General features: G+C 45.5%; 1 protein-coding gene across 1 annotated transcript in view; it reads left to right on the forward strand.

Moving 5' to 3' along the window:
* Positions 1-8,996: 8,996 nt before the first annotated feature.
* LOC139247673 (sperm flagellar protein 2-like) overlaps positions 8,997-19,704 on the forward strand; it is a gene marked incomplete at its 3' end in the record, with an annotated part of 216,366 nt that continues 205,658 nt past the window's right edge. Inside the window, 2 exon segments of the mRNA XM_070871758.1 lie at positions 8,997-9,099; positions 11,835-11,893. Of these exon segments, the coding sequence (XP_070727859.1) occupies positions 8,997-9,099; positions 11,835-11,893 (162 nt within the window).

Consider the following 19,704-nt stretch of genomic DNA (forward strand, 5'->3'; position numbering starts at 1 on the left):
GGACCTTGTCGAACGCCTTCTGAAAGTCCAAATATACCACATCAACTGGTTCTCCCTTATCCACTCTACTGGAAACATCCTCAAAAAATTCCAGAAGATTTGTCAAGCATGATTTCCCTTTCACAAATCCATGCTGACTTGGACCTATCATGTCACCTCTTTCCAAATGCACTGCTATGACATCCTTAATAATTGATTCCATCATTTTACCCACTACCGATGTCAGGCTGACCGGTCTATAATTCCCTGTTTTCTCTCTCCCTCCTTTTTTAAAAAGTGGGGTTACATTGGCTACCCTCCACTCCATAGGAACTGATCCAGAGTCAATGGAATGTTGGAAAATGACTGTCAACGCATCCACTATTTCCAAGGCCACCTCCTTAAGTACTCTGGGATGCAGTCCATCAGGCCCTGGGGATTTATCGGCCTTCAATCCCATCAATTTCCCCAACACAATTTCCCGGCTAATAAGGATCTCCCTCAGTTCCTCCTCCTTACTAGACCCCCCGACCCCTTTTATAACCGGAAGGTTGTTCGTGTCCTCCTTCGTGAATACCGAACCAAAGTACTTGTTCAATTGGTCCGCCATTTCTTTGTTCCCCGTTATGACTTCCCCTGATTCTGACTGCAGGGGACCTACGTTTGTCTTTACTAACCTTTTTCTCTTTACATATCTATAGAAACTTTTGCAATCCGTCTTAATGTTCCCTGCAAGCTTCTTCTCATACTCCATTTTCCCTGCCCTAATCAAACCCTTTGTCCTCCTCTGCTGAGTTCTAAATTTCTCCCAGTCCCCAGGTTCGCTGCTATTTCTGGCCAATTTGTATGCCACTTCCTTGGCTTTAATACTATCCCTGATTTCCCTTGATAGCCACGGTTGAGCCACCTTCCCTTTTTTATTTCTATGCCAGACAGGAATGTACAATTGTTGTAGTTCATCCATGCGGTCTCTAAATGTCTGCCATTGCCCATCCACAGTCAACCCCTTAAGTATCATTCGCCAATCCATCTCAGCCAATTCACGCCTCATACCTTCAAAGTTAGCCTTCTTTAAGTTCTGGACCATGGTCTCTGAATTAACTGTTTCATTCTCCATCCTAATGCAGAATTCCACCATATTATGGTCACTCTTCCCCAAGGGGCCTCGCACAACGAGATTGCTAATTAATCCTTTCTCATTACATAACACCCAGTCTAAGATGGCCTCCCCCCTAGTTGGTTCCTCGACATATTGGTCTAAAAAACCATCCCTTATGCACTCCAGAAAATCCTCCTCCACCGTATTGCTTCCAGTTTGGTTAGCCCAATCTATGTGCATATTAAAGTCACCCATTATAACTGCTGCACCTTTATTGCACGCACCCCTAATTTCCTGTTTGATGCCCTCCCCAACATCACTACTACTGTTTGGAGGTCTGTACACAACTCCCACTAACGTTTTTTGCCCTTTGGTGTTCTGCAGCTCTACCCATATAGATTCCACATCATCCAAGCTAATGTCCTTCCTAACTATTGCCTTAATCTCCTCCTTAACCAGCAATGCTACCCCACCTCCTTTTCCTTTTATTCTATCCTTCCTGAATGTTGAATACCCCTGGATGTTGAGTTCCCAGCCCTGCTCATCCTGGAGCCACGTCTCCGTAATCCCAATCACATCATATTTGTTAACATCTATTTGCACAGTTAATTCATCCACCTTATTGCGGATACTCCTTGCATTAAGACACAAAGCCTTTCGGCTTGTTTTTTTAACACCCTCTGTCCTTTTAGAATTTTGCTGTACAATGGGCCTTTTTGTTCTTTGCCTTGGGTTTCTCTGCCCTCCACTTTTCCTCATCTCCTTTCTGTCTTTTGTTTTTGCCTCCTTTTTGTTTCCCTCTATCTCCCTGCATTGGTTCCCATCCCCCTGCCATATTAGTTTAACTCCTCCCCAACAGCACTAGCAAACACTCCCCCGAGGACATTGGTTCCGATTCTGCCCAGGTGCAGACCGTCCGGATTGTACTGGTCCCACCTCCCCCAGAACCGGTTCCAATGCCCCAGGAATTTGAATCCCTCCCTGCTGCACCATTGCTCAAGCCACGTATTCATCTGAGCTATCCTGCGATTCCTACTCTGACTAGCACGTGGCACTGGTAGCAATCCCGAGATTACTACTTTTGAGGTCCTACTTTTTAATTTAGCTCCTAGCTCCTTAAATTCATTTCGTAGGAACTCATCCCTTTTTTTACCTATGTCATTGGTACCAACGTGCACCACGACAACTGGCTGTTCTCCCTCCCTTTTTAGAATGTCCTGCACCCGCTCCGAGACATCCTTGACCCTTGCACCAGGGAGGTAACATACCATCCTGGAGTCTCGGTTGCGGTCTGATATAGTGTAATCTAATCACTGGGATATAGTCTGATATAGTGTAATCTAATCACTGGGATATAGTCTGATATAGTGTAATCTAATCACTGGGATATAGTCTGATATATTGTAATCTAATCACTGGGATATAGTCTGATATAGTGTAATCTAATCACTGGGTTATAGTCTGATATAGTGTAATCTAATCACTGGGTTATAGTCTGATATAGTGTAATCTAATCACTGGGATATAGTCTGATATAGTGTAATCTAATCACTGGGATATAGTCTGATATAGTGTAATCTAATCACTGGGATATAGTCTGATATAGTGTAATCTAATCACTGGGTTATAGTCTGATATAGTGTAATCTAATCACTGGGTTATAGTCTGATATAGTGTAATCTAATCACTGGGTTATAGTCTGATATAGTGTAATCTAATCACTGGGTTATAGTCTGATATAGTGTAATCTAATCACTGGGTTATAGTCTGATATAGTGTAATCTAATCACTGGGTTATAGTCTGATATTGTGTAATCTAATCACTGGGTTATAGTCTGATATAGTGTAATCTAATCACTGGGTTATAGTCTGATATAGTGTAATCTAATCACTGGGTTATAGTCTGATATAGTGTAATCTATTCACTGGGTTATAGTCTGATATATTGTAATCTAATCACTGGGTTATAGTCTGATATAGTGTAACCAATCACTGGGTTATAGTCTGATATAGTGTAATCTATTCACTGGGTTATAGTCTGATATAGTGTAATCTATTCACTGGGTTATAGTCTGATATAGTGTAATCTAATCACTGGGTTATAGTCTGATATAGTGTAATCTAATCACTGGGTTATAGTCGGATATAGTGTAATCTAATCACTGGGTTATAGTCTGATATAGTGTAATCTAATCACTGGGTTATAGTCTGATATAGTGTAATCTAATCACCGGGTTATAGTCTGATATAGTGTAATCTAATCACTGGGTTATAGTCTGATATAGTGTAATCTAATCACTGGGATATAGTCTGATATAGTGTAATCTAATCACTGGGATATAGTCTGATATAGTGTAATCTAATCACCGGGTTATAGTCTGATATAGTGTAATCTAATCACCGGGATATAGTCTGATATAGTGTAATCTAATCACTGGGATATAGTCTGATATAGTGTATTCTAATCACTGGGTTATAGTCTGATATAGTGTAATCTAATCACTGGGTTATAGTCTGATATAGTGTAATCTAATCACTGGGTTATAGTCTGATATAGTGTAATCTAATCACTGGGATATAGTCTGATATAGTGTAATCTAATCACTGGGATATAGTCTGATATAGTGTATTCTAATCACTGGGTTATAGTCTGATATAGTGTAATCTAATCACTGGGATATAGTCTGATATAGTGTAATCTAATCACTGGGATATAGTCTGATATAGTGTCATCTAATCACTGGGTTATAGTCTGATATAGTGTAATCTAATCACTGAGATATAGTCTGATATAGTGTAATCTAATCACTGGGTTATAGTCTGATATAGTGTAATCTAATCACTGGGTTATAGCCTGATATAGTGTAATCTAATCACTGGGATATAGTCTGATATAGTGTAATCTAATCACTGGGTTATAGTCTGATATTGTGTAATCTAATCACTGGGTTATAGTCTGATATAGTGTAATCTAATCACTGGGTTATAGTCTGATATAGTGTAATCTAATCACTGGGTTATAGTCTGATATAGTGTAATCTATTCACTGGGTTATAGTCTGATATATTGTAATCTAATCACTGGGTTATAGTCTGATATAGTGTAACCAATCACTGGGTTATAGTCTGATATAGTGTAATCTATTCACTGGGTTATAGTCTGATATAGTGTAATCTATTCACTGGGTTATAGTCTGATATAGTGTAATCTAATCACTGGGTTATAGTCTGATATAGTGTAATCTAATCACTGGGTTATAGTCGGATATAGTGTAATCTAATCACTGGGTTATAGTCTGATATAGTGTAATCTAATCACTGGGTTATAGTCTGATATAGTGTAATCTAATCACCGGGTTATAGTCTGATATAGTGTAATCTAATCACTGGGTTATAGTCTGATATAGTGTAATCTAATCACTGGGATATAGTCTGATATAGTGTAATCTAATCACTGGGATATAGTCTGATATAGTGTAATCTAATCACCGGGTTATAGTCTGATATAGTGTAATCTAATCACCGGGATATAGTCTGATATAGTGTAATCTAATCACTGGGATATAGTCTGATATAGTGTATTCTAATCACTGGGTTATAGTCTGATATAGTGTAATCTAATCACTGGGTTATAGTCTGATATAGTGTAATCTAATCACTGGGTTATAGTCTGATATAGTGTAATCTAATCACTGGGATATAGTCTGATATAGTGTAATCTAATCACTGGGATATAGTCTGATATAGTGTATTCTAATCACTGGGTTATAGTCTGATATAGTGTAATCTAATCACTGGGATATAGTCTGATATAGTGTAATCTAATCACTGGGATATAGTCTGATATAGTGTCATCTAATCACTGGGTTATAGTCTGATATAGTGTAATCTAATCACTGAGATATAGTCTGATATAGTGTAATCTAATCACTGGGTTATAGTCTGATATAGTGTAATCTAATCACTGGGTTATAGCCTGATATAGTGTAATCTAATCACTGGGATATAGTCTGATATAGTGTAATCTAATCACTGGGTTATAGTCTGATATAGTGTAATCTAATCACTGGGTTATAGCCTGATATAGTGTAATCTAATCACTGGGATATAGTCTGATATAGTGTAATCTAATCACTGGGATATAGTCTGATATAGTGTAATCTAATCACTGGGTTATAGTCTGATATAGTGTAATCTAATCACTGGGTTATAGTCTGATATAGTGCAATCTAATCACTGGGTTATAGTCTGATATAGTGTAATCTAATCACTGGGATATAGTCTGATATAGTGTAATCTAATCACTGGGTTATAGTCTGATATACTGTAATCTAATCACTGGGATATAGTCTGATATAGTGTCATCTAATCACTGGGTTATAGTCTGATATAGTGTAATCTAATCACTGGGATATAGTCTGATATAGTGTAATCTAATCACTGGGTTATAGTCTGATATAGTGTAATCTAATCACTGGGTTATAGCCTGATATAGTGTAATCTAATCACTGGGATATATTCTGATATAGTGTAATCTAATCACTGGGTTATAGTCTGATATAGTGTAATCTAATCACTGGGTTATCGTCTGATATAGTATAATCTAATCACTGGGTTATAGTCTGATATAGTGTAATCTAATCACTGGGTTATAGTCTGATATAGTGTAATCTAATCACTGGGTTATAGTCTGATATAGTGTAATCTAATCACTGGGTTATAGTCTGATATAGTGTAATCTAATCACTGGGATATAGTCTGATAGAGTGTAATCTAATCACTGGGTTATAGTCTGATATAGTGTAATCTAATCACTGGGTTATAGTCTGATATAGTGTAATCTAATCACTGGGTTATAGTCTGATATAGTGTAATCTAATCACTGGGTTATAGTCTGATATAGTGTAATCTAATCACTGGGTTATAGTCTGATAGAGTGTAATCTAATCACTGGGTTATAGTCTGATATAGTGTAATCTAATCACTGGGTTATAGTCTGATATAGTGTAATCTAATCACTGGGTTATAGTCTGATATAGTGTAATCTAATCACTGGGTTATAGTCTGATAGAGTGTAATCTAATCACTGGGTTATAGTCTGATATAGTGTAATCTAATCACTGGGTTATAGTCTGATATAGTGTAATCTAATCACTGGGTTATAGTCTGATATAGTGTAATCTAATCACTGGGATATAGTCTGATATAGTGTAATCTAATCACTGGGTTATAGTCTGATATAGTGTAATCTAATCACTGGGTTATAGTCTGATATAGTGTAATCTAATCACTGGGATATAGTCTGACATAGTGTAATCTACTCACTGGGTTATAGTCTGATATAGTGTCATCTAATCACTGGGTTATAGTCTGATATAGTGTAATCTAATCACTGGGTTATAGTCTGATATAGTGTAATCTAATCACTGGGATATAGTCTGATATAGTGTAATCTAATCACTGGGTTATAGTCTGATATAGTGTAATCTAATCACTGGGATATAGTCTGATATAGTGTAATCTAATCACTGGGTTATAGTCTGATATAGTGTAATCTAATCACTGGGTTATAGTCTGATATATTGTAATCTAATCACTGGGTTATAGTCTGATATAGTGTAATCTAATCACTGGGTTATAGTCTGATATAGTGTAATCTATTCACTGGGTTATAGTCTGATATAGTGTAATCTAATCACTGGGATATAGTCTGATATAGTGTAATCTAATCACTGGGATATAGTCTGATATAGTGTAATCTAATCACTGGGTTATAGTCTGATATAGTGTAATCTAATCACTGGGATATAGTCTGATATAGTGTAATCTAATCACTGGGATATAGTCTGATATAGTGTAATCTAATCACTGGGTTATAGTCTGATATAGTGTAATCTAATCACTGGGTTATAGTCTGATATAGTGTAATCTAATCACTAGGTTATAGTCTGATATAGTGTAATCTAATCACTGGGATATAGTCTGATATAGTGTAATCTAATCACTGGGATATAGTCTGATATAGTGTAATCTAATCACTGGGATATAGTCTGATATAGTGTAATCTAATCACTGGGTTATAGTCTGATATAGTGTAATCTAATCACTGGCTTATAGTCTGATATAGTGTAATCTAATCACTGGGATATAGTCTGATATAGTGTAATCTAATCACTGGGTTATAGTCTGATATAGTGTAATCTAATCACTGGGATATAGTCTGATATAGTGTAATCTAATCACAGGGATATAGTCTGATATAGTGTAATCTAATCACTGGGTTATAGTCTGATATAGTGTAATCTAATCACTGGGTTATAGTCTGATATAGTGTAATCTAATCACTGGGATATAGTCTGATATAGTGTAATCTAATCACTGGGTTATAGTCTGATATAGTGTAATCTAATCACTGGGATATAGTCTGATATAGTGTAATCTAATCACTGGGATATAGTCTGATATAGTGTAATCTAATCACTGGGTTATAGTCTGATATAGTGTAATCTAATCACTGGGTTATAGTCTGATATAGTGTAATCTAATCACTGGGCTTTACTCTGATCAGGCAATGACAGAGCATGCTCACTGTCTCAGGAACCACCCACCACAGTCTGTCCCTGGGTGGGAGGGGGGGTCCCAGACCCCACAGTCTGTCCCTGGGTGGGTGGGGTGGTCCCTGACCCCACTGTCTGTCCCTGGGTGTGTGGGGTGGTCCCTGACCCCACAGTCTGTCCCTGGTGGGTGGGGGGGTCCCAGACTCCACAGTCTGTCCCTGGTGGGTGGGGTGGTCCCTGACCCCACAGTCTGTCCCTGGGTGGGTGGGGTGGTCCCTGACCCCACAGTCTGTCCCTGGTGGGTGGGGGGGTCCCAGACTCCACAGTCTGTCCCTGGTGGGTGGGGTGGTCCTAGAAACCACAGTCTGTCCCTGGTGTGGGGGTGGGGTGGTTCCAGACCCCACAGTCTGTCCCTGGTGGGTGGGGTGGTCTCAGACCCACATTCTGTCCCTGGGTGGGTGGGGTGGTCCCAGACCCACAGTCTGTCCCTGGTGGGTGGGGTAGTCCCAGACCCCACAGTCTGTCCCTGATGGGTGGGGTAGTCCCAGACCCCACAGTCTGTCCCTGGTGTGGGGGGTGGTCCCAGACCCCACAGTCTGTCCCTGGTGGGTGGGGTGGTCCCAGACCCCACTGTCTGTCCCTGGTGGGTGGGGTGGTCTCAGACCCCACAGTCTGTCCCTGGGTGGGTGGGGTGGTCTCAGACCCCACTGTCTGTCCCTGGTGGGTGGGGTGGTCTCAGACCCCACTGTCTGTCCCTGGTGTGGGGGGGTCCCAGACCCCACTGTCTGTACCTGGTGTGGGGGGGTCCCAGACCCCACTGTCTGTCCCTGGTGTGGGGGGGTCCCAGACCCCACTGTCTGTCCCTGGTGTGGGGGGGTCCCAGACCCCACTGTCTGTCCCTGGGTGGGTGGGGTGGTCCCAGACCCCAAGTCTGCACCCGACCTGATGTTGATCATATTCTCTTCAGTGATTGGTGCTTCAGTCAGGTTTAGAATAGTTGTGGTAAAGGACAAGGATAGACCTGGAATAAAGTTTCTCATTTGGGGGAAAGCCAATTTTATCAAGCTAAGAGGTGATTTTGCCAAAGTGGACTGGAAACTGCTAGTTGTGGGTAAATCAGTATCAGAGCAGTGGGAGGCATTCAAGGAGGAGATTCTGAGTGTTCAGAGCAAGTATGTGCCCTTAAAAAAAAGGGTGGGACTAACAAATCTAGAGCAGCCGGGATGTCTCGGGACATACAGGGTTAGATAAAGTTAAAAGGGAGGCTTATGACAGATACCGAGAAATCTATATTGCAGATACAGAAAATGCAAGGATGAAATTAAAAAGGATATCAGGAAAGCAAAGTGCAAGCATGCGAGAATGTTGGCAGGTGAAATCATGGAAACCCCAAAGATGTTTTATCAACACATTAAGAACAAGAGGATAACTAAAGAAAGAGTCGGGCCTATTAGAGACCATAAAGGTAATCTGTGTGGAGGCAGAAGACATGGGTTTGATTCTTAATGAATACTTTGCTTCTGTTTTGATGAAAGAGAGCGACAATGCAAACTTTGCAATGAGGGAGGAGAAATGTGAAATATTAGATGAAATAAACATAGTGAGAAGAGGAAGTATTAAGGGGCTTAGCGGCTTTGAAAGTGGATAAATCCCCTAGGCCCGGATGAAATGTGTCCCAGTCTATTAAGAGAAGCAAAAGAGGAAATAGCAGAGGCTCTGACTATCATTTTCTAATTCTCTCTGGCTACTGGTGTGGTGCCGGAGGACTGGAGGACTGCTAATGTAACTTTGTTTAAAAAGGGAGAAAGGGATAGACCGAGTAATTACAGGCCAGTCAGCCTAGCCTCAGTGGTGGGAAAATTATTGGAAAAAATCCTGAAGGACAGGATAAATCTTCATTTAGAAAGACAAGGATTAATCAAGGACAGTCAGCACGGATTTGTTATGGGAAGGTCGTGTCTGACTAACTTGATTGAATTTTCAAGCAGGTAACTAGGAGGGTTCATGAGGGCAGTGCGTATGATGTAGTGTATATGGACTTTAGCAAAGCTTTTGATAAGGTCCCACATGGCAGACTGGTCACGAAGGTTAAAGCCCATGGGATCCAGGGCAAAGTGGCAAGTTGGATCCAAAATTGGCTCAGGGGTAGGAAACAAAGGGTAATGGTCGATGGATGTTTGTGTGACTGGAAGGATGTTTCCAGTGGGGTTCTGCAGGGCTTAGTATTGGGTCTCTTACTTTTTGTGGTATATATCAATGATTTAGACTTGAATATAGAAGGTATGATGAAGAAGTTTGCAGATGATACAAAACTCGGCCGTGAGGTTGATAATGAAGAAGAAAGCTGTAGATATCAATGAACTGGTCAGGTGGGCAGAACAGTGGCAAATGGAATTCAATCCGGAGAAGTGTGAGGTAATGCATGTGGGGAGGGCTAACAAGGCACGGGAATATACATTAAATGGTAGGACACTGAGAATTGTAGAGGAACAAAGCGACCTTGGAGTGCATGTTCACAGATCCCTGAAGGTAGCAGGCCAGGTAGATAACATAGAAACATAGAAACATAGAAAATAGGTGCAGGAGTAGGCCATTCGGCCCTTCTAGCCTGCATCGCCATTCAATGAGTTCATGGCTGAACATTCAACTTCAGTACCCCATTCCTGCTTTCTCTCCATACCCCTTGATCCCCCTAGTAGTAAGGACCTCATCTAACTCCTTTTTGAATATATTTAGTGAATTGGCCTCAACAACTTTCTGTGGTAGAGAATTCCACAGGTTCACCACTCTCTGGGTGAAGAAGTTCCTCCGCATCTCGGTCCTAAATGGCTTACCCCTTATCCTTAGACTGTGACCTCTGGTTCTGGACTTCCCCAACATTGGGAACATTCTTCCTGCATCGAACCTGTCTAACCCCGTCAGAATTTTAAATGTTTCTATGAGGTCCCCTCTCATTCTTCTGAACTCCAGTGAATACAAGCCCAGTTGATCCAGTCTTTCTTGATAGGTCAGTCCCGCCATCCCGGGAATCAGTCTGGTGAACCTTCGCTGCACTCCCTCAATAGCAAGAATGTCCTTCCTCAGGTTAGGAGACCAAAACTGTACACAATACTCCAGGTGAGGCCTCACCAATGCCCTGTACAACTGCAGCAACACCTCCCTGCCCCTGTACTCAAATCCCCTCGCTATGAAGGCCAACATACCATTTGCTTTCTTAACCACCTGCTGTACCTGCATGCCAACCTTCAATGACTGATGTACCATGACACCCAGGTCTCTTTGCACCTCCCCTTTTCCTAATCTGTCACCATTCAGATAATAGTCTGTCTCTCTGTTTTTACCACCAAAGTGGATAACCTCACATTTATCCACATTATACTTCATCTGCCATGCATTTGCCCACTCACCTAACCTATCCAAGTCGCTCTGCAGCCTCACAGCATCCTCCTCGCAGCTCACACTGCCACCCAACTTAGTGTCATCCGCAAATTTGGAGATACTATATTTAATCCCCTCATCTAAATCAATAAGGTGGTTAAGAAGGCATACGGAATACTTGCCTTTATTAGCCAAGGCAAAGAATACAAGAGCAGGGAGGTTATGCTTGAACTGTATAAAACATTGGCTAGGCCACAGCTGGAGTACTGCGTGCAGTTCTGGTCACCACATTACAGGAAGGACGTGATTGCACTGGAGAGGGTACAGAGGAGATTTACGAGGATGTTGCCGGGACTGGAGAATTTTAGCTATGAGGACAGATTGGAAAGGCTGGGGTTCTTTTCCTTGGAACAGAGGAGGCTGAGGGGAGACCTGATTGAGGAGTATAAAATGATGAGGGGCCTGGATAGAGTGGATAGGAAGGACCTGTTTCCCTTGGCAGAGGGGTCAACAACCAGGGGACATAGATTTAAAGTATTTGGGGGGAGGTTTAGAGGGATTTGAGGGGAAATAACTTCACCCAGAGGGTGGTGGGGGTCTGGAACTCACGGCCTGAAAGGGTGGTAGAGGCAGAAACCCTCACCACATTTAAACAGTACCTGGATGTGCTCCTGAAGTGCTGTAACCCACAGGGCTACGGACCGAGAGCTGGAAAGTGGGATTAGGCTGGGTAGCTCTTGGTCGGCCGGAGCGGACACGATGGGCCGAAATGTCCCCTTCGTGCTGTAAATGTCTCTGATTCTTGTCATTTTCTTCTTCCAGATGAATCACTGGAATTGCAAGGCATGTCACCATCAATACTGGACCATCCACGGCTGGTGGTAACTGTTCTTTATATTAAACGCCTCAATTCACAGCTCGGTCAGAACAGGCGTTACATTCTGGCGCAGAAATCCAGACGGCAGGGCGAGGGAAGGGGTGACTATGACCCATTGACTCCACACCGCGTGTCACACTGTACACACACACACTACACCGTGTGTCACACTGTACACATACACACTACACCGCGTGTCACACTGTACACACACACACTACACCGTGTGTCACACTGTACACACACACACTACACCGTGTGTCACACTGTACACACACACACTACACCGTGTGTCACACTGTACACACACACTACACCACGTGTCCTACTGTACACACACACACTACACTGTGTGTCACACTGTACACACACACACTACACCGCGTGTCACACTGTACACATACACACTACACCGCGTGTCACACTGTACACACACACACTACACCGTGTGTCACACTGTACACACACACACTACACCGTGTGTCACACTATATACACACACACACACTACACTGCGTGTCACACTGTACACACACACACTACACCCTGTGTCACACTGTACACACACACACACACTACACCACATGTCACACTTTACACACACACACTACACCGTGTGTCACTGTACACACACACACTACACCGTGTGTCACACTGTATACACACACACACACTACACTGCGTGTCACACTGTACACACGCACACTACACCCTGTGTCACACTGTACACACACACACACACTACACCACATGTCACACTTTACACACACACACTACACCGTGTGTCACTGTACACACACACACTACACCGTGTGTCACCACACACACACGCACTACACAGCGTGTCACACTGTACACACACACACACTACACCCTGTGTCACACTGTACACACACATACTACACCGCATGACACACTGTACACACACACACTACACCGTGTGTCACATTGTACACACACACACTACACCATGTGTCACACTGTATACACACACACACTGCACCGTGTGTCACACTGTACACACACACACTACACCCTGTGTCACACTGTACACACACACACTACACCGCGTGTCACACTGTACACACACACACTACACCATGTGTCACACTGTATACACACACACACTGCACCGTGTGTCACACTGTACATACACACACTACACCCTGTGTCACACTGTACACACACACACACTACACCGCGTGTCACACTGTACACACACACACTGCACCGTGTGTCACACTGTACACACACACACTACACCCTGTGTCACACTGTACACACACACACTACACCGTGTGTCACACTGTACACACACACACTACACCATGTGTCACACTGTATACACACACACACTGCACCGTGTGTCACACTGTACATACACACACTACACCCTGTGTCACACTGTACACACACACACACTACACCGCGTGTCACACTGTACACACACACACTACACCCTGTGTCACACTGTACACACACACACACTACACCGCATGTCACACTGTACACATACACTACACCGTGTGTCACTGTACACACACACACTACACCGTGTGTCACCATACACACACACACTACACTGTGTGTCACACTGTACACACACACACTACACCGTGTGTCACTGTACACACACACACACTACACCACGTGTCACACTGTACACACACACATACTACACTGTGTGTCACACTATACACACACACACATGATACCACGTGTCACACTATACACACACACATTACACTAAACTGTGTGTCATGCTGTACACATACATACAGTACACTATGCGTCACTGTACACACACACTACACCCTGTGTCACACTGTACACACACACAGTACACCATGCGTCACTGTACACACACACACACACACACTACACCGTGTGTGATACGTCTTTACTATACAGTATAAATGCACACGAGGCCCATACTTGAGAGAAGGTCAGTCTGTGACCTGTCCTTTATTCCTTAGCACTCAAGTGATGAAGGTGGGTGGAGCTTCCCCTTTTATACCTGAAGGTCCAGGTTAGGAGTGTCTCCCACCTTGTGGTCAGTGTTCTCACGGTGTACAACTTAGGTCAGTTTATACATGGGTTACAATGCTGGTTGAATACATGACATCACCTCCCCACCCAAAGTCTTATTGGGATCACAGGTTGAGTCTCTCTGGTGGTTTACGCTCCCTTGTAGAGCGCCTGAGTTGGGGCTCCGGTTGTTGGGCGCTGGCCTGAGTGTCTGCTGTTTGCGGTGCCTCAGGCCTGTCCGGACTGCCCACAGTGACTGGGCTCTCCTCCCTTTGGTTCCGGTGTTCGGTCACCTGTGGTGGAGTAAACTCTATATCGTGTTCTTCCTCTGCTTCTTCTATGGGGTTGCTGAACCTCCTTTTTGTTTGATCCACGTGTTTGCGGCAGATTTGTCCATTGGTAAGTTTAACTACCAGAATCCTATTTCCCTCTTTGGCAATCACAGTGCCTGCGAGCCATTTGGGCCCTGCAGCGTAGCTGAGGACAAAAACAGGATCATTTACATCAATACATCGCGCCCTCGCATTCCTGTCATGGTAGTCATATTGTGACTGGCGCCTGCTCTTGACAATTTCTTTCATAGTGGGGTGTATAAGGGATAACCGGGTTTTGAGCATCCTTTTTAATTAGCAGTTCTGCGGGTGGAACCCTTGTTCAGCCATGAACTCATTGAATGGCGGTGCAGGCTAGAAGGGCCGAATGGCCTACTCCTGCACCTATTTTCTATGTTTCTATGAACGAGTGTGGTCGGGATCTATTGGCCAACAGGAGGCGTGATAAGCGGCTTTGTAGGGAACCCCCTTGGATTCTGAGCATCCCCTGTTTGATTATCTGCACTGCTCGTTCTGCCTGGCCGTTTGAGGCCGGCTTGAATGGTGCCGTTCGAACATGGTTAATTCCATTGCCTGCCATGAAGTCCTGGAATTCAGTGCTTGTGAAGCACGGGCCATTGTCGCTGACCAAGATGTCCGGTAGACCGTGGGCGGCGAACATTGCCCGTAGACTTTCTACCGTGGCAAAGGATGTGCTTGAATTTAAAATGTCACACTCGATCCATTTGGAGTAGGCGTCTACTACAACCAAAAACATTTTCTCCATGAAAGGACCTGCGTAGTCCACATGGATGCATGACCAAGGCTTGGCGGGCCATGGCCAGGGTCTAAGGGAGGCGTCCCTGGGCGTATTGCCCAGCTGGGCACACGTGTTGCACCTGCGAACACAAAGTTCCAGATCTGCGTCTATCCCTGGTCACCAAACGTGTGACCTGGCAATTGCCTTCATCATGACAATACCCGGGTGCCCATTGTGGAGTTCTCTGATGAACATCTCTCTGCCCATCTGGGGCATGACTACGCGGTTTCCCCACAATAGGCAATTGGCCTGAATCGAGAGTTCATCCTTGCGCCTGTGAAATGGTTTAAATTTCTCAGGGCATGCCCTATACGTGGCTGCCCAGTCCCCATTCAAGACACATTTCTTGACTAGAGACAATAGCGGGTCTCTATTTGACCAGACTTTAATCTGACGGGCTGTCATGGGTGAGCCTTCGCTTCCGAAAGCTTCAACAGCCATGACCATCTCAGCACCATGCTCGGTAGCCCCCTCAGTGGTGGCTAGTGGGAGCCTGCTGAGTGCATCGGCGCAGTTTTCAGTGCCCGGTCTGTGCCGAATTGTGTAGTCATAGGCGGCTAACGTGAGTGCCCACCTCTGTATGCGGGCCGATGCATTTGCATTTATGGCCTTGTTGTCGGCCAAAAGGGACGTTAGGGGTTTGTGATCTGTCTCCAGCTCAAATTTCCTGCCAAACAGGTACTGGTGCATTTTCTTTACCGCATATACACATGCGAGCGCCTCCTTTTCTATCATCCCGTCGCCCCTTTCTGCCTGGAACAGACTCCTGGAGGCATAAGCTACCGGCTGTAACTGACCCTTGGCATTGACATGCTGCAACACACACCCGACACCATAGGACAACGCATCGCACGTTAACACAAGTTTCTTACATGGGTCATATAGTGTTAACAGATTGTTGGAACATAACAATTTGCGTGCTCTATCAAAAGCCCTTTCCTGGCTGTCCCCCCAGACCCATTCGCGACCTTTGCGTAGGAGCACGTGTAGCGGCTCTAGCAGCATGCTCAATTTGGGAAGAAAGTTACCAAAATAGTTCAGGAGCCCCAGGAACGAACGCAGCTCCGTCGTGTTACAGGGTCTGGGTGCTCTCCGGATTACTTCCGTCTTGGACACAGTAGGGCTGATCCTGTCTGCTGCTACCCTCATCCCCAGGAATTCTACCTCTGGAGCTAGGAAGACACACTTCGCCTTTTTCAGTCGCAGACCTACCTGGTCTAGTCTGTGTAGCACCTCCTCCAGGTTGTGGAGGTTTTCTTCAGTATCATAACCCGTAATGAGGATGTCGTCCTGAAAAACCACCGTCGACTTGAGGTGGATTTCCATATTTCGTTGGAAGATCGCGGCGGCCGAGCGAATCCCGAACGGACATCTGTTGTACTCAAACAACCCCTTGTGTGTCGTGATGGTGGTCAGCTTCTTCGACTCACTCGCCAGCTCCTGGGTCATGTAAGCTGAGGTCAGGTCCAATTTTGAAAAAAGTTTGCCACCAGATAGCGTCGCAAAGAGGTCCTCCGCTCTCGGTAGCGGGTACTGGTCTTGGAGTGACACCCGATTGATGGTGGCCTTGTAATCACCACATATCCTGACCGACCCATCCGCCTTGAGCACCGACACAATCGGGCTCGCCCAGTCACTGAATTCGACTGGCGAGATGATGCCTTCCCTCAGCAGGCGGTCCAATTCGCCTTCTATCTTTTCCCGCATCCCATACGGCACCGCTCTGGCCTTGTGGTGTACTGGCCTGGTGTCCCGGTTTATGTGAATCACTACCTTGGTCCCCATGAAAGTGCCAATGCCGGGTTGAAATAATGCGTCAAATTTGTCCAGGACCTGTGAGCATGATACTCGCTCCACAGAGGAAATTGCATTGACAACGCCCCATTTCCAGTTCATGACAGCCAGCCAACTCCTCCACAGTAGTGCGGGACCGTCCCCCGGGACAACCCAGAGTGGCAACCTGTTCTCCGAATCTTTGTGGGTTACGACTACCGTGGCACTGCCTAGTACCGGAATGATCTGCTTTGTGTAAGTCCGTAGCTGTGCATCAATCGCCGATAATTTTGGCCTCCTGGCCTTGGACGCCCAGAACTTTTTGAACTGTTTGATACCCATCAGGGACTGGCTGGCACCCGTGTCTAGCTCCATTGATACTGGGATGCCATTGAGGAGCACTTTCATCATTATCGGTGGCGTCCTGGTGTATGAACTGTATACGTGCTCCACATGAACTCGCTGAATTTCAGCTTCCAGCGATTACCCCCAGCGTTCATTTCTGCAATTTCTGCAGGTATTTTGCTCATCTCTGCAAACTCCGGCTGAGTGTGTGCCTCCATGCCTCCAACATGAGCTGCTGTTTGAAACATAAGGTCCCTTGCCAGTCGATCGTCCCTGACTGCCCCTGTTATTATGAGTGGCCATGCTCGCGTGGTTTAAATCCCAGTTTCTTGTCGCCATTGATACGTCCTTACTATACAGTATAAATGCACACGAGGCCTATGCTTGAGAGAAGGTCAGTCTGTGACCTGTCCTTTATTTCATAGCACTCAAGTGCAGGAAGTGGGTGGAGCTTCCCCTTTTATATCTCAAGGTCTAGGTTAGGAGTGTCTCCGACAAGTTCACCACCTAGTGGTCAGTGTTCTCACAGTGTACAACTTAGGTCAGATTATACATGAGTTACAATGCTGGTTGAATACATGACTGTGTCACACTGTACACACACTCACTACACCGTGTGTCACACTGTACACACACACAAGGTGTACACACACACAACACCGTGTGTCACAATGTACACACACACACACTACACTGTGTATCACACTGTATACACACACACACACTACACTGTGTATCACACTGGACACACACACACTACACCGTGTATCACACTGTATACAGACACACACACTACACTGTGTGTCACTGTACACACACACACACTACACCGTGTGTCACACTGTACACACACACACACACTACACCGTGTGTCACTGTACACACACACACACTACACCGTGTGTCACACTGCACACACATACACACTACATCGTGTGTCACACTGTACACACACACACTACACCGTGTATCACTGTACACACACACACACTACACTGTGTGTCACTGTACACACACACACTACACCGTGTGTCACACTGTACACACACACACACTACACCGTGTATCACACTGTACACACACACACACTACACTGTGTGTCACTGTACACACACACACTACACCGTGTATCACACTGTACACACACACACACGTGTATCACTGTACACACACACACTACACCGTGTGTCACTGTACACACACACACTACACCGTGTGTCACTGTACACACACACACGACACGGTTTGCTCCGGACCCAGTGTTTCACTCTGAATCCTTGTCTCTTCCAGGCCCATCAATAAGAAAAAGTGGCGATGTTCTATGAGACAATACGACGGAACTAAAATAGCCGTAAGTAAAGGATTTGATTCCACGACACAGTCCAGAGACCCGATCCCATTTCGCAGATTCTCACCTGGGGCATTTCAGGTCTGCTGCCAAACCCTCAGGAGTATTTATCTGCAACATCACCCTCGTCACCTTCTCTGCACTTGCAGCCTCGGCCCCGACCCTTACTCACCTGCGTGATGTCACCGTGGTCCCAGCTGTCGTGTGGGGGGAGAGTGAGTGAGGGGGAGAGTAAGGGAGAGAGAGTGAGGGAGAGAGTGAGGGGGAGAGTGAGGGAGAGAGAGTGAGGGAGAGAGAGTGAGGGAGAGAGTGAGGGGGAGAGTGAGGGGGAGAGAGTGAGGGGGGAGAGTGAGGGGGAGAGAGTGAGGGAGAGAGTGAGGGGGAGAGAGTGAGGGAGAGAGAGTGAGGGAGAGAGTGAGGGGGAGAGTGAGGAGAGAGTGAGGGGGAGAGTGAGGGGGAGAGAGTGAGGGAGAGAGTGAGGGAGAGAGAGTGAGGGAGAGAGAGTGAGGGGGAGAGTGAGGGAGAGAGAGTGAGGGAGAGAGAGTGAGGGAGAGAGTGAGGGGGGAGAGTGAGGGGGAGAGAGTGAGGGAGAGAGTGAGGGGGAGAGAGTGAGGGGGGGAGAGTGAGGGGGAGAGAGAGTGGAGGGGGAGAGTGAGGGAGAGAGAGTGAGGGAGAGAGTGAGGGGGAGAGAGTGAGGGAGAGAGTGAGGGGGAGACTGAGGGAGAGAGAGTGAGGGGGAGAGAGTGAGGGGAGAGAGAGGGAGAGAGTGAGGGAGAGAGAGTGAGGGGGAGAGAGTGAGGGAGAGAGAGTGAGGGAGGGAGAGTGAGGGGGAGAGAGTGACGGGGAGAGTGAGGGGGAGAGTGGGTTCAGGGGAGAGAGTGAGGGGGGAGAGTGAGGGAGAGAGTGAGGGGGAGAGTGGGTGAAGGGGAGAGAGAGTGAGGGAGAGAGAGTGAGGGAGAGGGTGAGGGGGAGAGAGTGAGGGGGAGAGAGTGTGGGGGAGATTGAGGGGGAGAGAGAGGGGGGAGAGTGAGGGAGGAGCGTGAGGGGGAGAGTGGGTGAAGGGGTGAGAGAGTGAGGTAGAGAGAGTGAGGGAGACTGAGGGGGAGAGAGTGAGGGGAAGAGAATGAGGGGGAGAGAGTGAGGGGAGAGAATGAGGGGGAGGACTGAGGGAGAGAGAGGTGAGGGGGAGA

This window comes from Pristiophorus japonicus, unplaced genomic scaffold (assembly GCF_044704955.1).
Source record: "Pristiophorus japonicus isolate sPriJap1 unplaced genomic scaffold, sPriJap1.hap1 HAP1_SCAFFOLD_280, whole genome shotgun sequence".
NCBI classification, from domain to species: Eukaryota; Metazoa; Chordata; class Chondrichthyes; family Pristiophoridae; genus Pristiophorus; species Pristiophorus japonicus.